Below are 22335 nucleotides of genomic sequence, written 5' to 3'. Positions count from 1 at the left end.
TTTACATCAACTTCCAGGGTAATGTCAAAATCAAATGAGACACAGCCACAATCACACTTGTACTTATCTACTGATAGAGATGGCTTTGGTTGACAGATCTACAAATGTCTGTTCAGCAGCCTGTCACTCCCAGATGGCCCGGATTTAATCTTGCAGCACTATGGCCAGATACTCCATCCAGACCTGAAGTCAGTGCACCTGTCAGTGTGGCTAGAGGCTGAGTACCACACACAGGGACTGCTACCTACAGATCCTGAAAAGAAAGAGGTTCTTGATATGGGAAGCCCAACATAGACTGGGTCTAAATAACAGATTCTCTACTACCTATTGCACTTAAAACAGATGGTCTTTCATTATGTTCTGCTAAGGTCAGCAACTTCAGCCTCCTATCCTTCCCATGCTCTTTTCTCACCTTACGGGATCTAAGTTTCTCAAAGACCCGTTGAGGCTGTTCTAGTAGCTATCACCTTGCTCACTTTTCTGGCTAAGCTTGAAGCACTTTTGGCTGAGCCTCCCTATATGACACTCCAGGGCCGGAATAAGGTAGCGCTAAGACCTCATTTATCTATCACATTCTGTATTGGGAGAAAGTCATGCTCCCACTCAGTGTCTCCAGGACATTGCTCTACTCTGTTGACAAGACTTAAACTGGTGACAGTCTGAACATCTGTTTCTGGCCATAGCTATGTGTTCTAAACATCAGGCCATCTCTTCACAGAGAATATTGAAATGGAAAACACGTATCTCGTATTAACCAGCTGTCTGCTATACGTCTCCCACCAAACGTTAAGGCTCACTCCACCAAGGCTCAAGTGGCATCCTTCTCCTGCTTCAGGAACGTGCTGATAGAAATCTGCAAAGCGCTCTCCCTGACCTGGAGTAACCCACCTAATGTCAAGCATTATGCATTGGACTTTAACAGTCCGGTCTGATGCCAAGTTCAGGAGAAACTCTGAAACCATTTTTTTTCACTGACACAACCGGTACTCCTCACTGCCACCATCCTGAATAAAATACTGCTTGTTAGTCATCTACAGTGGGATCCACACTGACACATTCAGGAAGAGGAGAGACCTGTTACTTTCCCTACAGTAACTGTGGTTCTTCAAGATATTGTCAGTGCAGATGTCCCAAATCACGTTCCATCCCTGCTTTAACAGTCCTCAGCTATCCCTGACTTCAAATTCCCATAAAACTGCTGGAGGCTCCACTTCACCCCTTAATGGCGTCACAGAAGCATCACAAGGTGCATGCACAGCTCTGAACACTACTGTTCAAGAGACTCTGATCTCACATGTGAGAGATTCTACTTCATCACAGCTGGAGTGGGGGAAACCCTGAAGGACCAGGGATGAGACACACTGATGGATCTGCTTTCTGGAGTTGCAGGCAACTGGTAGGTTGCTCTTTGGGGCAGCAGTTACTTGCTAGCAAGTTTTAACTTCTGGCAAACTCTGTCACTCATAAAATCACTTGCTGAAAAATAGTTAGGTCTTACATAGTGCTTTTCACCCAAACATCAGAGCACTCTGCAGAGAGAGATAAACCTTATTATCCCCATTTGACAGATGGGAAACTGAGCTACAGAGAGGGGGAGATCAGTAAAAGCCAGAGTAGAACAGAGATCTCAAGATTCCTCTCAATTGGACCATTTTAAATGTGGGTAGGGAGATGTGCATCCTTTATGTTCAAATTCAGGATAAAAAATTATCACAAATGGTGGCTTCATCTTGCTAGCAAGTCTACACTCAGTCAAGATCTAATATCTGAATAGTCTGACATACTTTAATACAGGTATGTGACTTTTTTGAAATCTGACCTGAAGTGCATATAGTCTTATTTCCCAAACTCTTGAAATTTGAATTTCTCCTTCAGGAGAATCAGTTGTGCATGCAACAACCTTTCCAGTGTCAGCCAAAGTTAATTTAATTGATATGAAAATAAGTAGTACAATTGGTATGTTAGCTTTTTAATTTTAAATGAAGCTCTTGCAGGATCTTCAGTCTCCTGCATCAGAGCATCACAGAGCGTAGATATAGCTTCCCGTGAGTTACGTTGGTCTCAATCCTAGAAAACAAAGCAGTGAGATGAGTTTGGGAAGAGCATAATAGAGTAGAAGAAAATGAGCAGAGAATGTAATGGAGACAAGATTACGCAGGAAATCAGACACAGAAGTACTACTTCTTGAGGAAAGCTGGGGAAGAAAATGGCTAGAGCAGGCTGGAGAAAACCCTGCGTGTGCCGTACAAATTCACTGAATACTGGCGAAACTTACTGAAAAATATATTCACTGTACAATATTTGCAGCCCTGTGACATATAATTGCAGCTGTATGCAGTAACTTTCAGGCAACATATTGTGCTAAGTTTATGAATGGGTTATATCAAGGTGGGCCAGGGATTGTATGCAACTCCATGGGGGAGAGTGGCCACAGCTCTACTAGGAACTAAGAACAGTGGGAGATAACCTAAGTGATTCATCTTAAACATCTCCAGAGAAGTATTGGCAACCAGGAGAGGCTTGCCATGTACTGGTTCAGACTGGGTTTTCCAGAGACCAACAGAAGGGTGACTTTTGGCACAAAAGGGCTGTCTTAACTGACTTGGGGCTGCCTTTTTGATCCATCAAACAGACAGGACCTTTTTGTCCAAGGGGTAGGTGGAGAGGGGGCACATGTTGGCAGAAGGGTTGGAAAGACTTTGGCCAACTAGGGCCCCAGAACACTGGGTGACCCCTGGTATGTTTTAGTATGTTTTTAAATGTTTGGTTTTTTTAGTATGTTTTTCTGTAATGTTTTTACCTTAAGAATAAATGTGCTTGCTTAGAGCTGTGTGGTAACTCGTAACTGCTGGCAATACTGTTCATACCCCTTGGGGAGAGAACAACATACAGGTGCTGGCCAGTAGGCTGATTGGTTTGCTGGGGATATCAGCATAAGGAAGGAAGCTATGCAGCCTTAAAAAACCCCTAGTCAGATGGAGTGGGACAAGGGTAATGACAGGAGACCTGAAACCTGACTAGGCACTTCTGGAGTGGACCATGTGGGAGGGAGTATAGGTGCAGTTACCCTGAAACTGAGACACTTGTTGAAAAATATATTAATTGTACGATATTTGATTAGCCCTACTTAGTGCATCCTTTGCATTAGTTATACCTTATTTGTTGTGCTCCCTTTTCTTTCTTATTTATGATAGATCATGATTAAGGTTAAGATTTTGTTGCATTTTTTTAGTAAAAGTCATGGACAGGTCATGGGCAGCACACACAAATTCACAGAAGCCACGACCAGTCAGTGACTTTTACTAAAAATAACAGGGCAGCAGCTGGGAAGTGCCCAGGGAGGAGAACGAGGAGGCACACCTGGGGGAAGATGTGGGAGGGGGGTCCTGGCTGGGATCCTCTGCAGCAGCCGGGAGCTGCGGGGACTCTTGCCATCAGCTTCCATGGATGGTGGTGACCCCAGAGCTCAGAATTGCTGCGGGCAGCAGAGGGACCCCAGGACTTGGAGCTGTGGGGCTCCAGCCTCCGGGATCCTCCCATGATGGCTCAGGTCTGGGGGGTCCTCCTCATCACCTATCAAGGCTGGGGGCAGTGGGGTTCCTCCACCACCTGCAGTGACTGGGAGTTGCAGGGTCCCCCGTGGCTGCTGGGAGTTCCGGGCACCCCTGCTGTCAGCTGCACAGGCGGTGGGGACCCTGGAGCTCAGAGCTGCTGTGAGCAGCAGAAGGACCTTGAAGTGCTGAGGGTTCCCCTGCAGCAGCTCAGAGCCCAGCTGCCCACCCCAGCTGACAGCAGTGGGATCGGAGGCTCGGGGCACAGAGTTGCCCGATCCTGCTGACAGCAGTGAAGCAGGATCACTGCCGTAGCCCCCAGAAGCTGACAGCTTCCACCCCACAGGTGAGGTCCCAGGGTGGAAACTGAAAAGACTTATTTCACAGAGGTCCCTGGAAGTCATGAAATCCATGACCTCCATGATAGTCTTATCCCTAATCACAATGTATTTTTCTCAGAACTGTCTCATGATGTTCCATAAAACTCAGTATACTTTACTTTTCCCTTCTGTCTTTTCACGTCCGTCCATGCATGCATGCACAGATCTTAGAAAATGCACCAGACGTGTACTAGCCAGAAGACAAATCTGCCATCTATAAACTAATAAGAAAGAGATTACTGCTTTGACTGTCCAGGAACAAAGTCAAAGTGAGGAACTCTTGCCTTTCCTTCTACCACTCCAGCTTTTGGGAAAGCAGAAAGTTCTGGGGTTCCTATTGGAGTGCTGTCCTTGAGTTTGTTGAAATGAGGGTCTGGTTTCTACAGAATTTGATGCTACTCACCCAGGAAAGCTTCAGACTCTTCATAGACTTTTCTTTTAAAAGCCCTGGTGTTGCCTATAACTTCCTAGAATAGATTAAGTCTTTTAATAGGGAACTAAGGCACTTTTTGGAGCAGAAGCCTATTCATTATGGATAGGCTTTAGCTGAATACCAGCATACAAAGAGACCTTGCTGTTTAAAGAGGCAGTTTGGAAGGGTATTTCAACAAGAGCAAGGGACCGAGGATGAAGCTTTTGACACTACCTAAGTGAGTCCTAGAACTGTATAAACTGAATAGCAGGTTGGTTAAATGGTTGTATATGTAATAAGCTTAAATTATAGATCTTAATGGTGAGATCTTCTTAAAGAGGATTCCCCGGGGTGTTGCTTTTTAGTATATCTAACTTACAGTAGGCCTGTTACCAAAGTTGTAACTTGATACTGTGGTATAGCAACCCCCCCTTGGTCTTGCCTATTGGTAGCAGTCTCCTTTGTCAGTGGGGCCTGCGGTAACTCCACCCCCAGGCTGAACAGGTCTTTTGTCCCTTCCCCTAGGCATGCCCCCAGGGCCTGGGGAGGTACCTTGCTGTGGCTCCATCCTGCTGGCTGGGGCCAAGGGTTTTCTCCTTCTCTGCTCTTGCTGCAGAGAAGCACTCTCTCCTAGCCCGGGGGAAGTTTCTCCTCCAGCTGCCACAAGTCTTCTGGCAGCTTCCTCCTCCTTTGCTCCCCCCTTCCCTTTAGGGAAGGCAGGATTTAAGTACACCTGGAGTAGCCCTTCACTGGGTCCAGGTGTCTCTAATTGCCCTGCAATAACCTCTCCTCTGCCTGCAGGAAAAAGGCCCTTTGGCATTCTTGGGCTCACATACTGGCTACACACTACTTACAATACTGGAAACATACCTTGAGTGACTTCCTCTTCAGAAATAAATGTAAATGTGCTAGGAGAATGGATTGTGAAGTGGAAGGGGGTTTAATACTAGCAAATATAAAGTCTTGAATTTATAAATCATAAAGCAACTACTGTAGCAGCCACATAATGTTCAAAAATCAAAATTTCTAAGTCTTTCACACGTGATCTTTTTGACTGTCAATAGTTACAAGGACTCTCTTTCAAAATATTCCCTTTGGGGATGGTCATTTGTTGGTGCCCGGAAAACATGTAATCTTCCCTTTCTTCCCCCACCCCCACCATCTCAACTACCCACAAGAAGTGGGTCAGAGCTGTCTGTAGCATTCTGGGGCAGAACTGGAACGGTCTTCACCAGCCTCTGGTCCCTGCCAGACAAAATGTTTGTCCACCATTTTCACACCGCCATAAGAATCAAAAGGTACATGTAAAAAATCTGCAATATTGCATTAAAAGCTATATTTTTTTTGCAAAGAATGGGAATAATATCCGAGAGCTTTTCTGGGACCGCTAAATTAGAGGTCCTGTGGTTGTGGTTCTCATGAGGCCCCAAAGACCAGCTATGGTAACCTTAGTTTTTGGTTTTATCAGTAAGGTTGCCTTCAGTAGTCCCTTATGCCAGTGGCTCACAGATCTCTCCACTGACACTGTTGCCTCTCACTTCTATCTGCCATCACACACTTCCTTTGACATTTACTTGTGATAAACTCATGTTTCATATTGTCAGAATCCTACACTTTTGAACTCAGTAGCTTGTTTGAATAATGTCTAGTACAAAGGGAGCCTTAATTCCATTTGGAGTCCTTAAGTGCTAATAGAAATAATGTGCAAAAACACTAGGAAGAAGAAACTATAGAAAGCAACTAATTTTTTTTCTCAAATGCATTTGTCTCTATAGAGTTGTTGCTCAACTGCATTACAGCAACCTATAATATTCCAAAACAGAAGTCGCAGAGCATTTGCTGTTGGTCTGTGGAGAACTGGGTGTTTGCACTATGCTGGTGTCTCCTTTCCAGCTGCTAAATGGCATCTACAGAGAGCTTTTGGTCATGTTACATACTTTGGGATCTTCTGTCTAAGCAATTTGTGCAGTTGCCATCGATGTTATGACAAAAAACTTGAGTGGGAGGCAGTCCAGGAGACCATGCCTTAATTAAAATATAACTTGTGCTATGGAAAAGTTTAGGAACCTTGACCTCTAACTCTCCCAGCATATATAGGAACTGTGAATGTTCTGTACTCCAACTTTTTTATATATGCTTTAGCTTATGTGTGTGGGCTACTGACCAAAGTGAAATCTTTTTCTTTGTAAAAAGACAATAACGGGCAAATTTTCCACCAATTCTGTCTAAGTTGGCTTTGACATAAAAGGAATCCAGAGTTTTTGGTTGAGGGTAGTGGAATCTTTTTGCCTGGGTACTGCCGTTTTGATGTTGAATGTAGCCCCTATGCTCTCAGCCATTGGACCTTTTAGTCAAAGATCCACCAATCCCACATTGAAAGTATGCCTGTGTCCCTGGCCTACACAGATACTCTACCGAGTATGGATCTGACACACTGAGGGATGTCCTGTATAAACTTCTGGAATTCTGCTTGCCCAGCTTACAGAACACTCCTTCCCCGAAAGGAGAGGGAGCAAGATTTGGCCTGAAGTTTAGTAATCTAGAAAATACTGACAGATATTTAGTAGTCCAGGATGCACATTTTGAATTTGTGGTACTAATAAATAGGTTATGGACAATACAAAACAGCTCTTGAATTTTGTGTTGGAAGTCTGACTGTCATGTGGTTAATCACGATTTTTTTAATCACTCATAAGTTTTTGGATGTTCTCTACGTTTTCAAAAATACTGATTTCAATTACAACATAATACAAAATATACAGTGCTCACTTTATATTTTTATTACAAATATTTGCACTGTAAAAAAGAAACAGTATTTCAGTTCACCACATACAAGAATTGTGGTGCAATCTCTTTATCGTGAAAGTTGATCTTACAAATGTAGAATTATGTTTAAAAAAAATTAAAAAAAAAAAAAACTGCACTCAAACAAAACAATGTAAAACTTCAGTTTACAAGTCCATTCAGTCCTACTTCTTGTTCAGCCAATCGCAAAGACAAACAAGTTTGTTTACACTTATGGGAAATAATGCTGCCCGCTTCTTGTTTACAATGTCACCTGAAAGTGAGAACAGGTGTTTGCATGGCACTGTTGTAGGCGGCGTTGCAAGGTATTTACATGCCAGATGCACTATACGTTGTATACCCCTTCATGCTTTGACCACCATTCCAAAGGACATGCATCCATGCTGATGATGGGTTCTGCTCGATGACAATCCAGAGCAGTGTGGACCAACGCATGTTCATTTTCATGATCTGAGTCAGATGTCACAACAGAAAGTTAATTCTTTTTTGGTGGTTTGGGTTCTGTATTTTCTGTGTCGGAGTGTTGCTCTTTTAAGACTTCTGACAGTATGTTCCCCACCTCATCCCTCTTGGATTTTGGAAGGCCCTTCAGATTCTTTAACCTTGGGTCGAGTGTTGTAGCTATCTTTAGGAATCTCACATTGGTACCTTCTTTGCATTTTTGTCAAATCTGTGGGGAAAGTGTTCTTAAATTGAACAACTTGTGCTGGGTTGTCATTCAAGACTGCCATAACATTTTTAACAAGCATCATCAGCATGGAAGCATGTCCTCTGGAATGGTGGCTGAAACATGAAGGGGCACATGAATGTTTAGCATATCTGGCACATAAATTGTAACGCCAGCTACAACAGTGCCATGCAAACACCTGTTCTCACTTTCAGGTGACATTGTAAACAAGAAGCGGGCCTCATTATTTCCCGTAAATGAAAACAAACTTGTTTGTCTTAGCGACTGGTTGAATAAGAGGTAGGACTGAGTAGACTGTAGGCTCTGAAGTTTTATATTGTTTTGGTTTTGAGTGCAGTTATGTAACAAACTACATTTGTAAGTTGCACTTCCACAATAGAGCTTGCACTTCAGCTCTTGTATGAGGTGAATTGAAAAATAGTATTTCTTTTGTTCTTTTTTACAGTGCAAATATTATAATAAAAATAGTGAGCACTGTACACTTTGTATTATGTTGTAATTGAAATCAATATTTGAAAATGTAGAAAAGCATCCAAAATATTTATAATACATTTCAATTGGTATTCTATTTAATAGTGCAATTAAAACTGATTGTGATTAATTTTTAATTGAATTAACTCAAAACAAATGAAGTGCTTTCACTAACTGCAATTGACAGCCCTAGTTGAAAGAGAGATAATTATACAAGGTGTTTATCTACCAACTATACTAAGCTGACTTCCTCCAGGTTATGTAAGTAAGTATTTCCTAGTAACATTAGTTTTTCAGACATATATTGAGAGCTCTCATTTGCTTTAAATAGTCATATTTTAAAAATGACTTATCCATGTAACTTGGGGCATAAAATTACATGCAAGTAGAGAGGTATGTATGTGGCCTAATGTATTTTATTTACAGTCTGGAGGAAATGTCTACCTGTCTTACACACACTCAGATATTTTACAGCTAGACATATGTCTGCCTTTAATAAATACAGAAGCGTGCTCTTGGAAATTGTATATACATCTAGAATGATATTTTGTGTTGGATTGATTGTCAAAATATGCAAAGAAAGTTATATAAAGGAACTTCTTTTGTGTTGCAGACTGTACAGTTTGTTCAAGGAATATTTGTTGAAAAGTACGATCCTACGATAGAAGACTCCTACAGGAAGGTAATGCAATAAATATACAATGATACTACTCTAACTACAAGAATTAAAGATCATTTTTGAAACTCTAAAATGAACACTATTTATTTAAAAAAAAAAAAAAAAAGGGCGGGGGGGGGGGGAATACTTGACCATAAAATCTGAATGGTAAGGGAGCATTATAACACACCTATCACTCATTTGACATCCATGAAGTGTAAATATTCATGAGTCAGTGAACCAGAGCCAGTGATTATCAACATGGTTACTGTTGATAAGTCACTTTTTGATGAACCTAAAAGGGTAATGTGAGTACAACTTTCAGATAAAACATTTAAGCTTAAATTGTAATACTGTCTACAGAATGACTATTAAATTAATGTGCAGTATTGGGGTGTTGGAAGTTTATCGTTTATACAGGATATCATGACAACACCAATTCAATCAAATTCTTCATAAAATCCAAAGGCTGAATGTTCTGAACATGTCTAAAAGCTTAAGCAATAAACAGTTATTACACCCTACAATAACAGGTATAAGTATTTGATCAAGATACTTACAAATGGTGTTGTAAAACCAGGTTGGCTGGCTCCAACTCAGTAAGATGGCTACTTACAATGAACCCTTTAACAGCTCACCTTTTTATATCCTCTAGTAAATAAGTGATGTCATTGCCAGTTGCTAACTTTAGCTAAGAACCAGTTTGGGGTGACCCCTTTCTTGTCGTTGAGTAGACAAGATTTTAGGACTGACCCCCTTCTTTAACGTACTAAAGTTATCTTGGTTACTTTCAGTTTTTATCAGATCAGAAAACAATGTCTATTTGTCTGTTAGAACTGGTTTGTAACCACCTCCCCTTTAAAGGCCCCTTTTCCCAGAAATGTTTTCTCATTAGTCATATTCCAAGTTTAGCATTCTCCCCAAATTTGTCTTGCTCTCGATGCCACGTTTGTTCTAACTTTTTTAACCTAATATTTTCAAGGCCTTGTTACATTTTTCTCTATATTTTCAAAGCCTTTCTATGGCTGCTAAAACCACTGAAATTACAAAACATTATCCTTGATTTCTGTGTGGCGGCATTGAATGGAATAGGCTTTCACTGCAGCTGGAAGCTGTCTACAAAGGTGGGTTGGTGCTTAGTGTTGCAGCTGGTGTAAGTCCTGCTTGAGGCAGTAGTTATAGCAGGGCTGCATTAGTGAACTCCTAAAGCAGTGGTTCTCAAATCATCATGAACTACTGGAGACTATTCATTATATGTACTTTTAATGAAATATTAAAATAGCCTTACCTTTTAATCTGATCTAATTGTGGTAAGACTGACCAGACTGAAACTGCAATGACATGTGAATATTCCTTGTCCTGTCCTCAGCTGGAGAGGGTGGGGTAGGCCCACCCCTCAACCTGGTTCCTGTACTGTATACGTCATCTCTCTGTTGGCAAGGCACTGAAGCAGCTGCTTTGTGCTCGCTGGGTGATAGCACAGGAATCACTGAGAGCAAAGAATATTCTGTATTTACTACTTTCCTGATGACCAAGTGGAGTCACCGAAGTGGAAAATCTCTCTCATGTGAGACTTGTTCCAGCTCTAACTATGCAGGAAATCTAAAATAATCTTTTATTTTTTAAGCAATTTGATCTCTTTTTAATATCAGCCTCAAAAATAAGGGTCAAGAATTTCAGGCCCTGTCCAGATACTATTGGACTCTCACTACTTCAAAATGCCTGCAGTAAATTTACACCAAAAATGCGAGCAAGCATTATGAAAGTGGTGAAATGTTCCTTACTGCATGTATTTAGATCGTTCAGCAGATCACCTTAGACTTGACATTTGCAAATATTTGAAAGATCAGCTTTCAGAAGAAATGAAAGCCACTAGAAGTATGAAAAGGTCAAATTGTCTCAAGAAATAAATTAATCTTGGCTTCTGTTAAACAGGGTGCAGCAGATTTGCGCAGGCCCCCCCTGCTCATCAGGTCCCCTGTGCCCACAAATCATGCACAGTCCTCAGCTTTGTGCTCCCACCAGTGCTCTCTTTCTTCAGGCTTCCCCACCACCAACTATATACAGCAACAGTCCCAGGCTAGGGCCACGCAGCCTCAGCTCCCTAATCAGGGCAGCTCGCCTCCAACTGCGGCCTCACCCTTGCAGCTTGGGTACTCATCCCTTCCCTTGCAGGTCCGTCATCCTGTTCCCCCCGCTGCCGCCGCCATGCTCCCCTGAGCCTTTATAGGGCTAAGCTGGCTCTCCCAGCTGGCTCCACTTCCCTCTTAATTAGGGCTCTGGTGGCAGCGGGCTGGCTTAATCCCCAGGGCTCAGCCAGCACCCTGTCGCACCTCCCCCCTTATGAATCCTCAGGTCCACTCCTCTCTGCCTGCTCAGTCCTCTCCCCGGACGGTCAGAGCGGGGAAGGGTTACTCTCTCTATGGGGTGATTCGCCAGGGTTGTCATCTTTGGCTCGTCCACTCCCCACCTGCAGAAGGTACACTGCGTGGGGGCGGATGGCCCCACAGCTCAGCAGCTGCCCACAGGTTATCACAGCAGTCGCACCCTTGTGGCCGCCCTCGCTCCTTTCGCCCCTCCTCTCCCAGAAGGGGGTCTGGGTTTTGTCACGACCTCCCCCAGGACTGCTAGGGCCGTGGGCTTCACTGGCCCATCTGGGGTTGTCTGGGGTGACCCTCTCAGGAATTGTCTCAGTAAGGGCTCTGCTGGCCCTTCCCCCTTTTCCCTGGGATTGGGGCTAGTCATTCGTCCTGTCCCTTTCTCCTCTGGGCTTGATTGTCTAGCGTTCTCTCTCATTTTTCCTCCTCTGGGCTCTGGGGACCCCCCTATTGACCTTCCCCCTTCTGGACTCTGGTGTCAGGCTTCTCCACCTTCAGTGGGGTTCCTCTACTCCGGAGGCCCTACTCCCTCCTTCTGGAGACCTCCCCCTTTTTCCTGTCTCCAGTTGACTTTCCCTTTGGGGAAGGGGCCCCAGTCCATGCCCAGCACTACTGGGTACGGCAGGCCCTCCATTACTACAACCTGCTTCATCGAATTGGCCCCTCGTCTCCAGGGGCACTTGGGCCACCAGGCAGGACTGCCTATCCCAATGGATACATTTCAAATTTATCCTTTCCCCTGGGAGCATCCACTGGGGTTATACTAGCCCCCTCTGAATGAGTGAGCAAACTGAGGCCATGTCCACTATGCCCCTCCGGGCCGTCCTTCCCACCCTCACGGGGATGGTGGACAGCCTTGGCCCCTTTTCTCAGCCGCTGCCTCCCACTACCCTCAGTCCACTCACAAAACTCTGTGTAGCCACAGTCCATCTGCGGGCAATCATTTTTCTTATGTCCTGGAGGTCCACATTGCGAGCAGATCAGCCACCTGGCTCCACCAGCAGCGCCTCGGGACTCCTCCCTCTTCTGCTTCAGGCCTTTCCCAGGGGTCTGTTCCCAGGGCTGCTTGCCCCGTCCTGGTTCGGTGGACCCTCTTGCCAGAGCAAATGTGCCTCCACATACTCTTTAAGTTTAACTGCTGCATCCACTGTCCCTGGTTGATACCTCCGGACTGAAATTCAGATGTGTTAGGGTAGGCTATGCAAGAACTGTTCCAGGACAATCGCATCCATCATTTCCCCTGTGGTCTGTGTCTCTGGCCTCAGCCACCGTTGCCCCAATCCATGAACCTCTGGGCAAAGGCTCAGGGATGCACACTCCGTCCATCGGGCTGCCCACAACTTCTAGGCCAACCCTATCAAGGATAGCTGCCCTCACCGCATCGTAGTCCCTGGCTTCTTCCTCACTTAATGCCATGTAGGCCTCCTGCGCTTCTCTGGCCAAGTATGGGGCCAGCTGTAGGGCCCAGGTTGCTTGGTCCCACCCGCACCCCTAGCTATCCTCTCAAAAGTCCCGAGGAAAGCATCCGGGCCATCTGCCAGGCCCATCTTACAAAGTTCCAGACCTAGGGGTTGACTGTCATCCCTGATCACAGGTCTCACCATTTGCTGTAGGATCCGCTGCTGTATGCTGGCCTGCTCCAGGATAAACTCCGGGAGGCTTTTCTGCTGCTCAGCCTGCCAGGTGAGCAGGGCCTGTCTCGGTCTGTTGTGCCTGCTGGAAGCTTTGCAGGGCCTGCTGCATTTGCTTCTGCTGCTTCACAACTAATTGCAGGGCTTCCTCCATCCTAGGCTGCCAACCACAGTCTCTGGCTTCAGGTCCTGGACAAGCCCCCATGTGTAGCAGGTTCGCACTGGCCCCCTCCTCATCAGGCCCTCTACGCCCACAAACCATGCCCCGTCCTCAGCTTCGTGCTCCCACCAGTGCTGTTTATTTGCAGGCTTCCCCACCACCAACTTAACAGTTCCAGGCTAGAGCCACATAGCCTCGACTCCCTAATCAGGGCAGCTTGCCTCCAACTGCTGCTTCACCCTTGCAGGCTGAGTACTCACCCCTTCCTTTGCAGCTCCCCCACTGCCACCATGCTCCCCTGAGCCTTTATAGGGCTAGGCTGAGTGAGCCTCTACCAGCTGCTCCTCACTAGCCCCAACCCTGCAGGCTCTCCCAGCTGGCTCCACTCACCTCTTAATTAGGGCTCTGGTGGCAGTGGGCTCAGCCAGCACCCTGTCAGAGGGCTTTCAACTAGGATTCACAACAAAAATTAACATCTGTCTGACTACATGTGGTACTGGAATGACTAAGAATCCTATGAATTTCTTGTTCTCTGAATTGATCTGATTCTAGATAAATAGATCTAAATTCTATTTAGTCTGAACAATATCAATACACCTCTTTCTCCTCCCCCCTCCTCCCTCCTGCCCCCATGCAGCAAGGACAATAGCACTGGCATTCTAACTTGCTTTCTGATTTCTGTGCTTGAAAGCATTGCTTTGGCAATTGTGGTAGTTATGTATATACCTTATTAAATCTTAACTAATATTAAATAAAAGCTTTACTTGAAGTTCAGACTAATCTGCTTTAAGTATTAAACTAATTGCCTTTTAAAACTTGAGAATTCTTTGATTACAATATCTAAATTATGACTTGAGATTTCAACTCAAGATGCCTTATAAAGGAAATCATTCTGAGTATTCCACTTAACAGCATTTCTTTGTAGCCTATTTGTAGTACAACAGTAGCTACTAAAGGGGTCTTATACTCTTCAGAGGGAGAAGAAAATGAAGGGAGAAAATAAAAAAAATTAAAAACCCACCCCAATCTTTCCTTTTTCCTTAAAGTTTTTAATTGATTCAGAAAGTAAGCCTAAACTTAAACTGTCAATCATACATTAAAAAATTAAGTAGCAAGCTCCCATAAAGATATCAATTTGCAAAGCAGTTCTGCCAGTACTACTTCATGGGCAAAGTGCCAGATGAGATGGACCCAAATACCTTGAAGGGGAGAGATGTTGTTGTATTGCACACTTAAACTGATGAGTGATAATTCCCTGTGTAATCTACTCCCAACTCTCCATTGATCCAAATTGCCCTTTTAATGATCATCAGCATGTCTCTTTGACTTTCTAGCTTTTGATCTGTGCTTTTCTTGACCTATCAAGTGTGTACGTGCTTGCTGAGAGCACCCATTGAACCAAGTAGAAACTAGCTATGTTCTCTGCTTATAGTAGACTAAAAATTTATTATACTCTTTAGTATATGGATGACATTTTAAAAAGTGCATATGTACCACTTTCACATTGTTTAGGCTCCTAAATCACTTAGGGGCTTCTGAACACTATCTCCTATTTTCAGAGTACATACACAAACTTATTAGAAGCCAGGATTTTATTTTCAATTACTTTGTCTTGTTTAGGTTTAATTGTAATGGGAAACCAGTAGTCTATTTGACCGACTTTCTTTTTTTGAGAAGAAAATATTTTAACCTGATCTTTGTTTTCTTGGCAGCAAGTTGAAGTAGATGCACAACAATGTATGCTTGAAATCCTAGATACTGCAGGAACGGTATGTAAAACAAATTAGCTTCAGTGTATATCTATAAACACTCAAGCAATTTAAAAGATAATTCCAAAGTAGAGAAATGGAATCGCAATCAGTAGTTTTTAATCGTCCTCTGTACAACACTGATCACATTTACCCCCCACCCCACACACACAGTTCTTCACCAAACCAGTATTTAAGCAGAATTGGAAGTAACCATCAGAAAGTAAATTGTATGTTTCGTTCTTGCTTTACTCTTGATAGGAAAACTTAAAATGAAGCATTATAAGCAACATAGGCCTTGTGCTAGCTCTCTAAGGGATAATTCATGTATGTAAGAGTCTTAAATTTAGCCCAGAAGGTGGTAATCCTGATTTCTGCTGGGGAATACCCCTACCTGAGGTCTGGCTATTCTTGTTTTATTCTAGTCTCTTCTTGTCAGCCAAAGTTGGGCTTAAGTGGGAATTCAATGGATGTGTAGGCTTTGTGCTGACTCTTTGCACAGGAGTGAATTTTACCTTTATGGCCTGATCCAAAAACAGTTAACGTTACTGGACTCCCATTGAGTTCAGTGGGCTTTGGATCAAGACTCTTAGAGTGGACCTTCCCCCAACAACTGTAACAGCAGACTGGGTCCCGTAACACTTCCCTGGGAATTAGCAGCAGAGTTGTCCTTAAATGTGTAAAATGGTAAAAGGATAGAGTGGTCTTTTTTCCAAAACAGGTAATGCTTTTATCATAAGCTATGATCAAATGTGGTTTGTAGCAGGATGATGTGAAAAGAGAGAGGCATCAGAGTTCCACTAGCCTTCTTTTGCTTTCATTTTTCAATATTACTCGTTCAGAGTTTCTTATTCACCTTAAATGTTTGATTTCTAACTACATTTTTCCTATGTTGAATCTAGTTTAACATTTTCCCAGGTTTTACATTCCCTGATTTAATATTTCTGTCTACTAGTGTTTTTCCCTATAGTCATGAAAGCTTTAAATGTTTCTTAATATATGAACTCTGTCCAAAATTAGTATGCTGCTGCTTCCCTCACTGCATCATCTTTATTCACTTCAACAGAGTACTTACATCCTTCTCATATCACCTAGCTCCTATTGGCTGTCAATCTATGGTTGTGCCAGTCACAAGGTTTTTGGCATGACACTGCAGTATTAACACTGCAATCTGTATTGTATGGTAAATACTTCTCACATAAGTTTCTCTAATAAGGTGCTTCCACTTGAGTTAAATTGTTACTCCCTAAATACTCAGTTGTCAATTATAATGTAAATGGAGTGTAATACATTCATTTATAAACCAAAACTTTAGTTTTAGGCACATTCTTTTTAACACACATCCTTTAGTATGACTAACTTGGTTTCCTTGCTAAAATTAAGTTAAATATATTTGGTCATCTCTTCTACTTTACCTAGCTAAACCATGACTTAAACGTGGAACTCCACTGATAACTCTCACTACTTTTGGGTGGTTAATATTTTGGTAACTATAATTCATAAACTATTTTGCTGAATATGGCATGGCATTCTTGACAAGATTTTACCTTAATGGATCTCATTCTTAGCCTTAGAAGCAGAAAGGCCAGGGCATAATTTGTGTATAGTGGGAACACAGAGATAGGAACCAGTGTTGTTTCTCTCATTGTGTCTACAAAGTTTGGTGAATTATTAAAACTCTCCATTGTTATGCTACTTACTGGATCTCCTGTGCCCAGAGTTGGGAAAAATCCTGGGGTGGTTTTTAGAAAACTGCCTCCCTGCAGTGGGTTTTATCAAGCTTATTCTTTTTTTGTAAATTCAGATACAGAATACTTGTAAGTTTTTTGACAGAAACATTAGGGCTTTTACTTTGAATATGTGAATAAAAACTCAACCTTTTGGAATAAAGGGAGGAATGAGACCATCAAAGTGCTTGTTATGGCTGTTAAGCAATAAGCTATAGAACTGTTAAGAAGCATAGAAGGGAAGGTGAATGAATGAAATTGTAGTTGGTGGAATCTGATGTCTTTTAAACATTGAATTGAGGATGTGGATGAAGTTGTGAACTATTATGGGTAGATTGGGTTGCGGATATCTGGAAGCTTCGGGTATCTGTTTACATTGGGCCTATTAGAAGCTATCTGACTCAGGTTGTTTAGTGTTGAATTCACAAAAGTGGCTGATTCTCAGAGCTTGTCTACACATGCAGCAGTGCAGCTGCGCCATTTTAATGAAGGCACTACTACTCTGATAGGAGTTTCTCTCATCAGCATAGTTAATCCACCTCCTCAAGAGGCAGTAGTCTAAATCATGGTTTTTTTCCATACCCCTGAGCAACATAGTTATATCGACATAAGTCTGTAGTGTAGACCAAACCTCATTCTAACTGAACTAAACGTGAAAATCTGCAATTATGAGTATAGGAATTGTCAAGCCGTGTGAATTTAACTAAAATTGAAGTGATTTGAAAATGTATAATTAAAGTATCCATGTGGAAAGGATTCACAGTCCTCTCAAAGTATGGAATATTTAAGATCTTCCAAGATCAAATGTTCCTCTACTGGGTATTATGAGATTATGGGAGACTTTAATTTCCCAGATATAGACTGGAAGACAGTGCTAGTAACAATAATAGGGCTCAGATTTTCCTGGATGTGATAGCTGACCGATTCCTTCACCAAATAGTTGCTGAACCAACAAGAGGAGAATGCCATTTTAGATTTGGTATTGGTGAGTAGTGAGGACCTAGTAGAAGAACCGGTTGTAGAGTACAACCTTGGTTCAAGCAACCATGAGCTAATTCAGTTCAAACTAAATGGAAGGATAAATAGATCTGTGACTAGGGTCTTTGATTTCAAAAGGGCTAACTTTAAAAAATTAAGGGAATTAGTTAGGGAAGTGAACTAGACTGAAGAACTCATTGATCTAAAGGCGGAGGAGGCTTGGAATTAGTTCCTGCAACTTTAACTTGAAGTATCTGAAGTCTGCATCCCAAGGAAAGGGAAAAAATCAAGAGTTTTAGACGAAGCTGAATGAGCAAGCATCTCAGACAGATGATTGAGAGAGGAGAGAGCCTACAAGGAGTGAAAGATGGGAGGGATCAGCAAGGAAAGTTCTCTTGGAGGTCAGAACATGTAGAGACAAAGTAAAAAATGCCAAAATGCCAAGTAGAGTTATACCTTGCAAAGGGAATTAAAACCAATAGTAAAAGGTTCTATAGCAATATAAACAAGAAGAAACAAAGAACGAACAAGTGGGACCGCTAAGCGCTGAGGATGGGGTGGAGGTTATGGACAATCTAGTCATGGCCCAATATCTAAACCAATATTTTGCCTCAGTTTTTAAATGAGGCTAATGAAGAGTTTATGGATAGTGGCAGGAGGGCTAATGGGATTGAGAATATGGAGGTAGAAATTACCACATCCGAGGTAGAAGCCAAACTCGAACTGCTTAATGGGACTAAATCGGGGGGCCCAGATAATCTCCATCCAAGGATATTAAAGGAACTGGCACGTGAAACTGCGAGTCCATTAGCAAGGATTTTTAATGAATCTGTAAACTCAGGAGTTGTATCGTATGACTGGAGAATTGCTAAAATAGTTCCTATTTTTAAGAAGGGGGGGGAGGAGTGATCCAGGTAATTACAGGCCTATTAGTTTGACCTTAGTAGTATACCAGGTGTTGGAAAAAAATTTTGAACGAGAAAGTATTTAAGGACATTGAGGTTACCAGTAATTGGGACAAAATACAACATGGTTTTATAAAAGGTAGATCGTGCCAGACCAACCTGATCTCCTTTTTTTGAGAAGATAACAGATTTTTTTAGACAAAGGGAATGCAGTGGACCTAATGTACGTAGATTTCAGTAATGCATTTGATATGGTTCCACGTGGGGAATTAGTTAAATTGGAAAGGATGGGGATTAATAATATGAAAATTGGAAGGTGGATAGGGAACTGGTTAAAGGAAAGACTACGAGTCATACTGAAAGGTGAACTGTCAGGCTGGAGGGAGGTTACTAGTGGAGTTCCTCAGGGATTGGTCTTGGGACCAATCTTATTTAACCTTTTTATTACTGACCTTGGCACAAAAGGTGTGAGTATGCTAATAAAGTTTGCAGATGACACAAAGTTAGGAGGTATTGCTAATACAGTGAAGGACTAGGATATCATACAAGAATATCTGGATGACCTTGTAAACTGTAGTACTAGAAATGTGATGAAATTTAATAGTGGAAAGTGCAAGGTCATGCAGTTAGGGACTAATAACTTTTGCTATAAGCGGGGACATATCAGTTGGAAGTGACAGAGGGAGGAGGAGGAGATTGGCATATTGGTGCTGAGCTTTCTGTGATCAACCAATGTGGACACAAGAACAAATGGATATAAACTGGCCATCAGGAAGTTTACTCCTGTGACGGTTAGAAATCTTCATCTAATTTCAAGTCTAAAGTTCCAAAACAGCCTTCCAGGGGGTACAGTGGGGGCAAGAAACCTAGCTGGCTTCAGGACTGAGCTTGATAAGTTTATGGAATGGATAGTATGATGGGACAGCCTAATTTGGCAATTGACTGATCTTTGATTTCTAGAGGTAAATAGGTCTAATGGCCTGTGATAGGATGTTAGATGGGGTGGGTTCTGAGTTACTACAGAGAATACTTTCTGAGTGTCTGGCTGGTGAGTCTTGCCCACATGCTCAGGGTTTAAACTGATTGCCATATTTGGGGTTGGGAAGGAATTTTCCCCCAGGGCAGATTGGCCTAGGTCCTTGGGGTTTTTTCGCCTTCCTCTGCAGCATGGGGCATGGGTCACTTGCTGGTGGATTCTCTGTACCTTGAAGTCTTTAAATCATTTTTAGAGGACTTCAGTAACTCAGTTTTAGGTTAGGAGTCCATTACAAGAGTAGGTGGGTGAAGTTCTATGGCCTGAGTTGTGCAGGAGGTCAGACTAGATGATTATAATGGTCCCTTCTGACCTTAGAGTCTGAGTATAATTGAATGCAGCTTCCACTATTGAAGTGGAAGAACAAAAGATCGATTTGAAATCCTCCAAATGAGATGCTTCTCATGCCAATTTCATTGAAATAAGCCATTATATGCTGGAAGGCCTCAAACAGGAACTTGTATATTGAATATCAACTTAATTCAGAAGCACACAATATTCATCTTCAGCACCCCCAAAATTGTAAAGATCAATTGTGTTAATTCCATAAAAGTGAAAACTTGGATTTTATAAGAAGTTGTAACCTATTAGGTAAACATTTGACTTTAAACGGCTAATTTTGTGCTACTTGAAGAAATGCCTGAAACATTTAATCTTTGGAATACTCCTCCACACATTTCGACTCACAGGTCCCATACTGGATGCTGCAGAGGAAGAAAGGAAAAATTAGAGGAAGAATTAAATTGGTAACATTTGTGTAAATTGGTTGGTTTAATGTATGAAATGACTCAATAATGTCTTCAAGCATCCACATGGGAAAAAAGTACTCATTACTGCCATTGAGATTAATCTGAAAAAAGGACAGCATGTTCAAATAGCTGAAGATAACATCTAATAACGCAGAGAAAAGTGAGATGGATCTTTGCCACTTTCTCAGACAATGAAAATAAAACGAGACTTTTCAGATAGTCATTCTGAATTTCTAGTATATGGATGTTTAGCACACTATCCATACCTCCATGGAGAAAGAAACTTAATGTTAGTCCTAAAGCATGCAGCAGTTGTAGAATGACTTTTGAAATTCCAGTGCGCCTCATAGTTGATGGCCCCTATTTCCTGTTGGTATTTGGGACTCTTTCTGGAAAGCTTTGTATTTCCAGTCAACTGCCAAGTGTCAGTTTATAATGGAGCATAAGGACTCTGATCAAAATTCCACATGTTTTTACACGTGACTAGAGAGTAGAGTTGCAAAAAGAACTAAAAGTTCTGGAGGGACTGATGTATTGCAGGCGCCTGACACTTTTGTCATTGTCAGAAGAAATCTGTTCCATTTTTGTTAGTTAGATCCAGATAATGCAAGCAAGAAAAAAAAAATCCTAGAAACAATGGAATCTCTTCATTATTTAACCAACATGAATGATAAATACCAGCGCACTTTGTTTATAAGAATTACTGATATAAGAATCAACTGCATATAGTGATCAGAACCACTGGGACAAAATCATTCCTATACTAACCATGCTAAAGTACGCCACTTGTAAGAATCAAGCAATCCACTTGTAAGAATCATATTGGGGCAAACTGACTACAAGTAATATGATACTCAATCAAGAGCAATGACAGTAAAAAGCCAATAAAGCCGTTCTGAATTTGAATTTGATCACATCTCACATTATTAAGCAAGTAGCATGTATCAGTCCTGTGTGAGAAAACGAGTCATATCATTTATGTGCGACGTGGCAGGAAAAGGGCGCTTTCTGCAGAAGAACACCACCACCTTCTGGAGTCCTACGATAGTCTTCCCAAGATCAGCCAAAGAGATGCAGCTCAGAAACTGGGCATTCCATAACCTACATTGTCTAAAATTCTCAGACTAAGAGCATCATACAAAACTAAAGAGACAGAAAAAGAATGCGGTCAGGCAAAGCACCTATGGTTGAGGCAGCATTTATAAAGTGGTCAGAAACGCTTGAGAGAGAAATACCCCCCAAGTGGACCGTTGGTGATGTAGAAAGCAGCAGAACTGGCGGTGGCAGTGGACTTTACCAACTGTGGTAATTGGTCTGTTGGTCACTGATGTTTATCAGTGTAGGCTGCGTGCATGTGTCCTTGTGTAGATGCTGTCCCAGTTCTGATCAGGAAACTGAGACAGCTCTCACGATCAAATGAGTCGACATGACCACAGATTAGCTGAGCAACGAAGGCATCCAGGCCAGGTTTATTGCGTGCGGCACAAAGAGAAATGACTTAGAGTATCTCTGGGTCAGTTTCGCATAGGCGGCGTTACAATGGTCTCAGCCCAACGGCGGGACTTTCCGTTATCCCCTAGACCGAACGCTGGTATTCCCTCTGACACCCTCTTTTATACACTGTTACATACACTTTCGATCTGCCCCCTTTCACGGAGGTAGTTGCCACCCTCCTGACGTAGTCTAATACCACCTTTTTCCGTTGATTGGCTGATTTGGGCACCGCCACTCCATGTATCATTTCTATTCATAAAAGTGTCATTTCAGAGAGTTAGTATCTTGGTACCTCTTATACCTACTACATATTTTAGTAATATTTTGGCAGTCTTACAAACTTGCAGTATCAGCACTTTCCTGTACCAGTTTGTTAACTTGAGTGACCTCTTATACTTCTGTTCACTCGGCTTTTTCCATTTAGGCCTTAGCCTGTTTTACAGGCCGTAAGCTCTCACTTCTTACTACACCAACTTCAAGGCCAGCTCTGGCTAGTTTGAGCACTTTAAAAAATGAGCGCGGATTGTTTTTTTTTAAAACTGCATGGAGAACCCAAAGACACAGACA

General features: G+C 42.4%; 1 protein-coding gene across 1 annotated transcript in view; it reads left to right on the top strand.

Moving 5' to 3' along the window:
* Positions 1–22335, top strand: part of RAP1B (RAP1B, member of RAS oncogene family) — a 79812-nt gene that overhangs the window by 43697 nt on the left and 13780 nt on the right. Inside the window, exons 3-4 of the mRNA XM_067564065.1 lie at positions 8921–8989; positions 14847–14903. Coding sequence (XP_067420166.1) covers positions 8921–8989; positions 14847–14903 — 126 coding nt within the window. The remainder of the gene's footprint in view (positions 1–8920; positions 8990–14846; positions 14904–22335) is intronic.

The sequence above is a fragment of the Emydura macquarii genome, unplaced genomic scaffold (genome assembly GCF_026122565.2).
Source record: "Emydura macquarii macquarii isolate MOO-44397 ecotype Brisbane River unplaced genomic scaffold, CSIRO-AGI_Emac_v2 contig_2636, whole genome shotgun sequence".
Taxonomy (NCBI): Eukaryota; Metazoa; Chordata; order Testudines; family Chelidae; genus Emydura; species Emydura macquarii.
The sequence above is the reverse complement of the archived record's forward strand: the minus strand, read 5'-3'. Positions and strand labels throughout refer to the sequence as shown.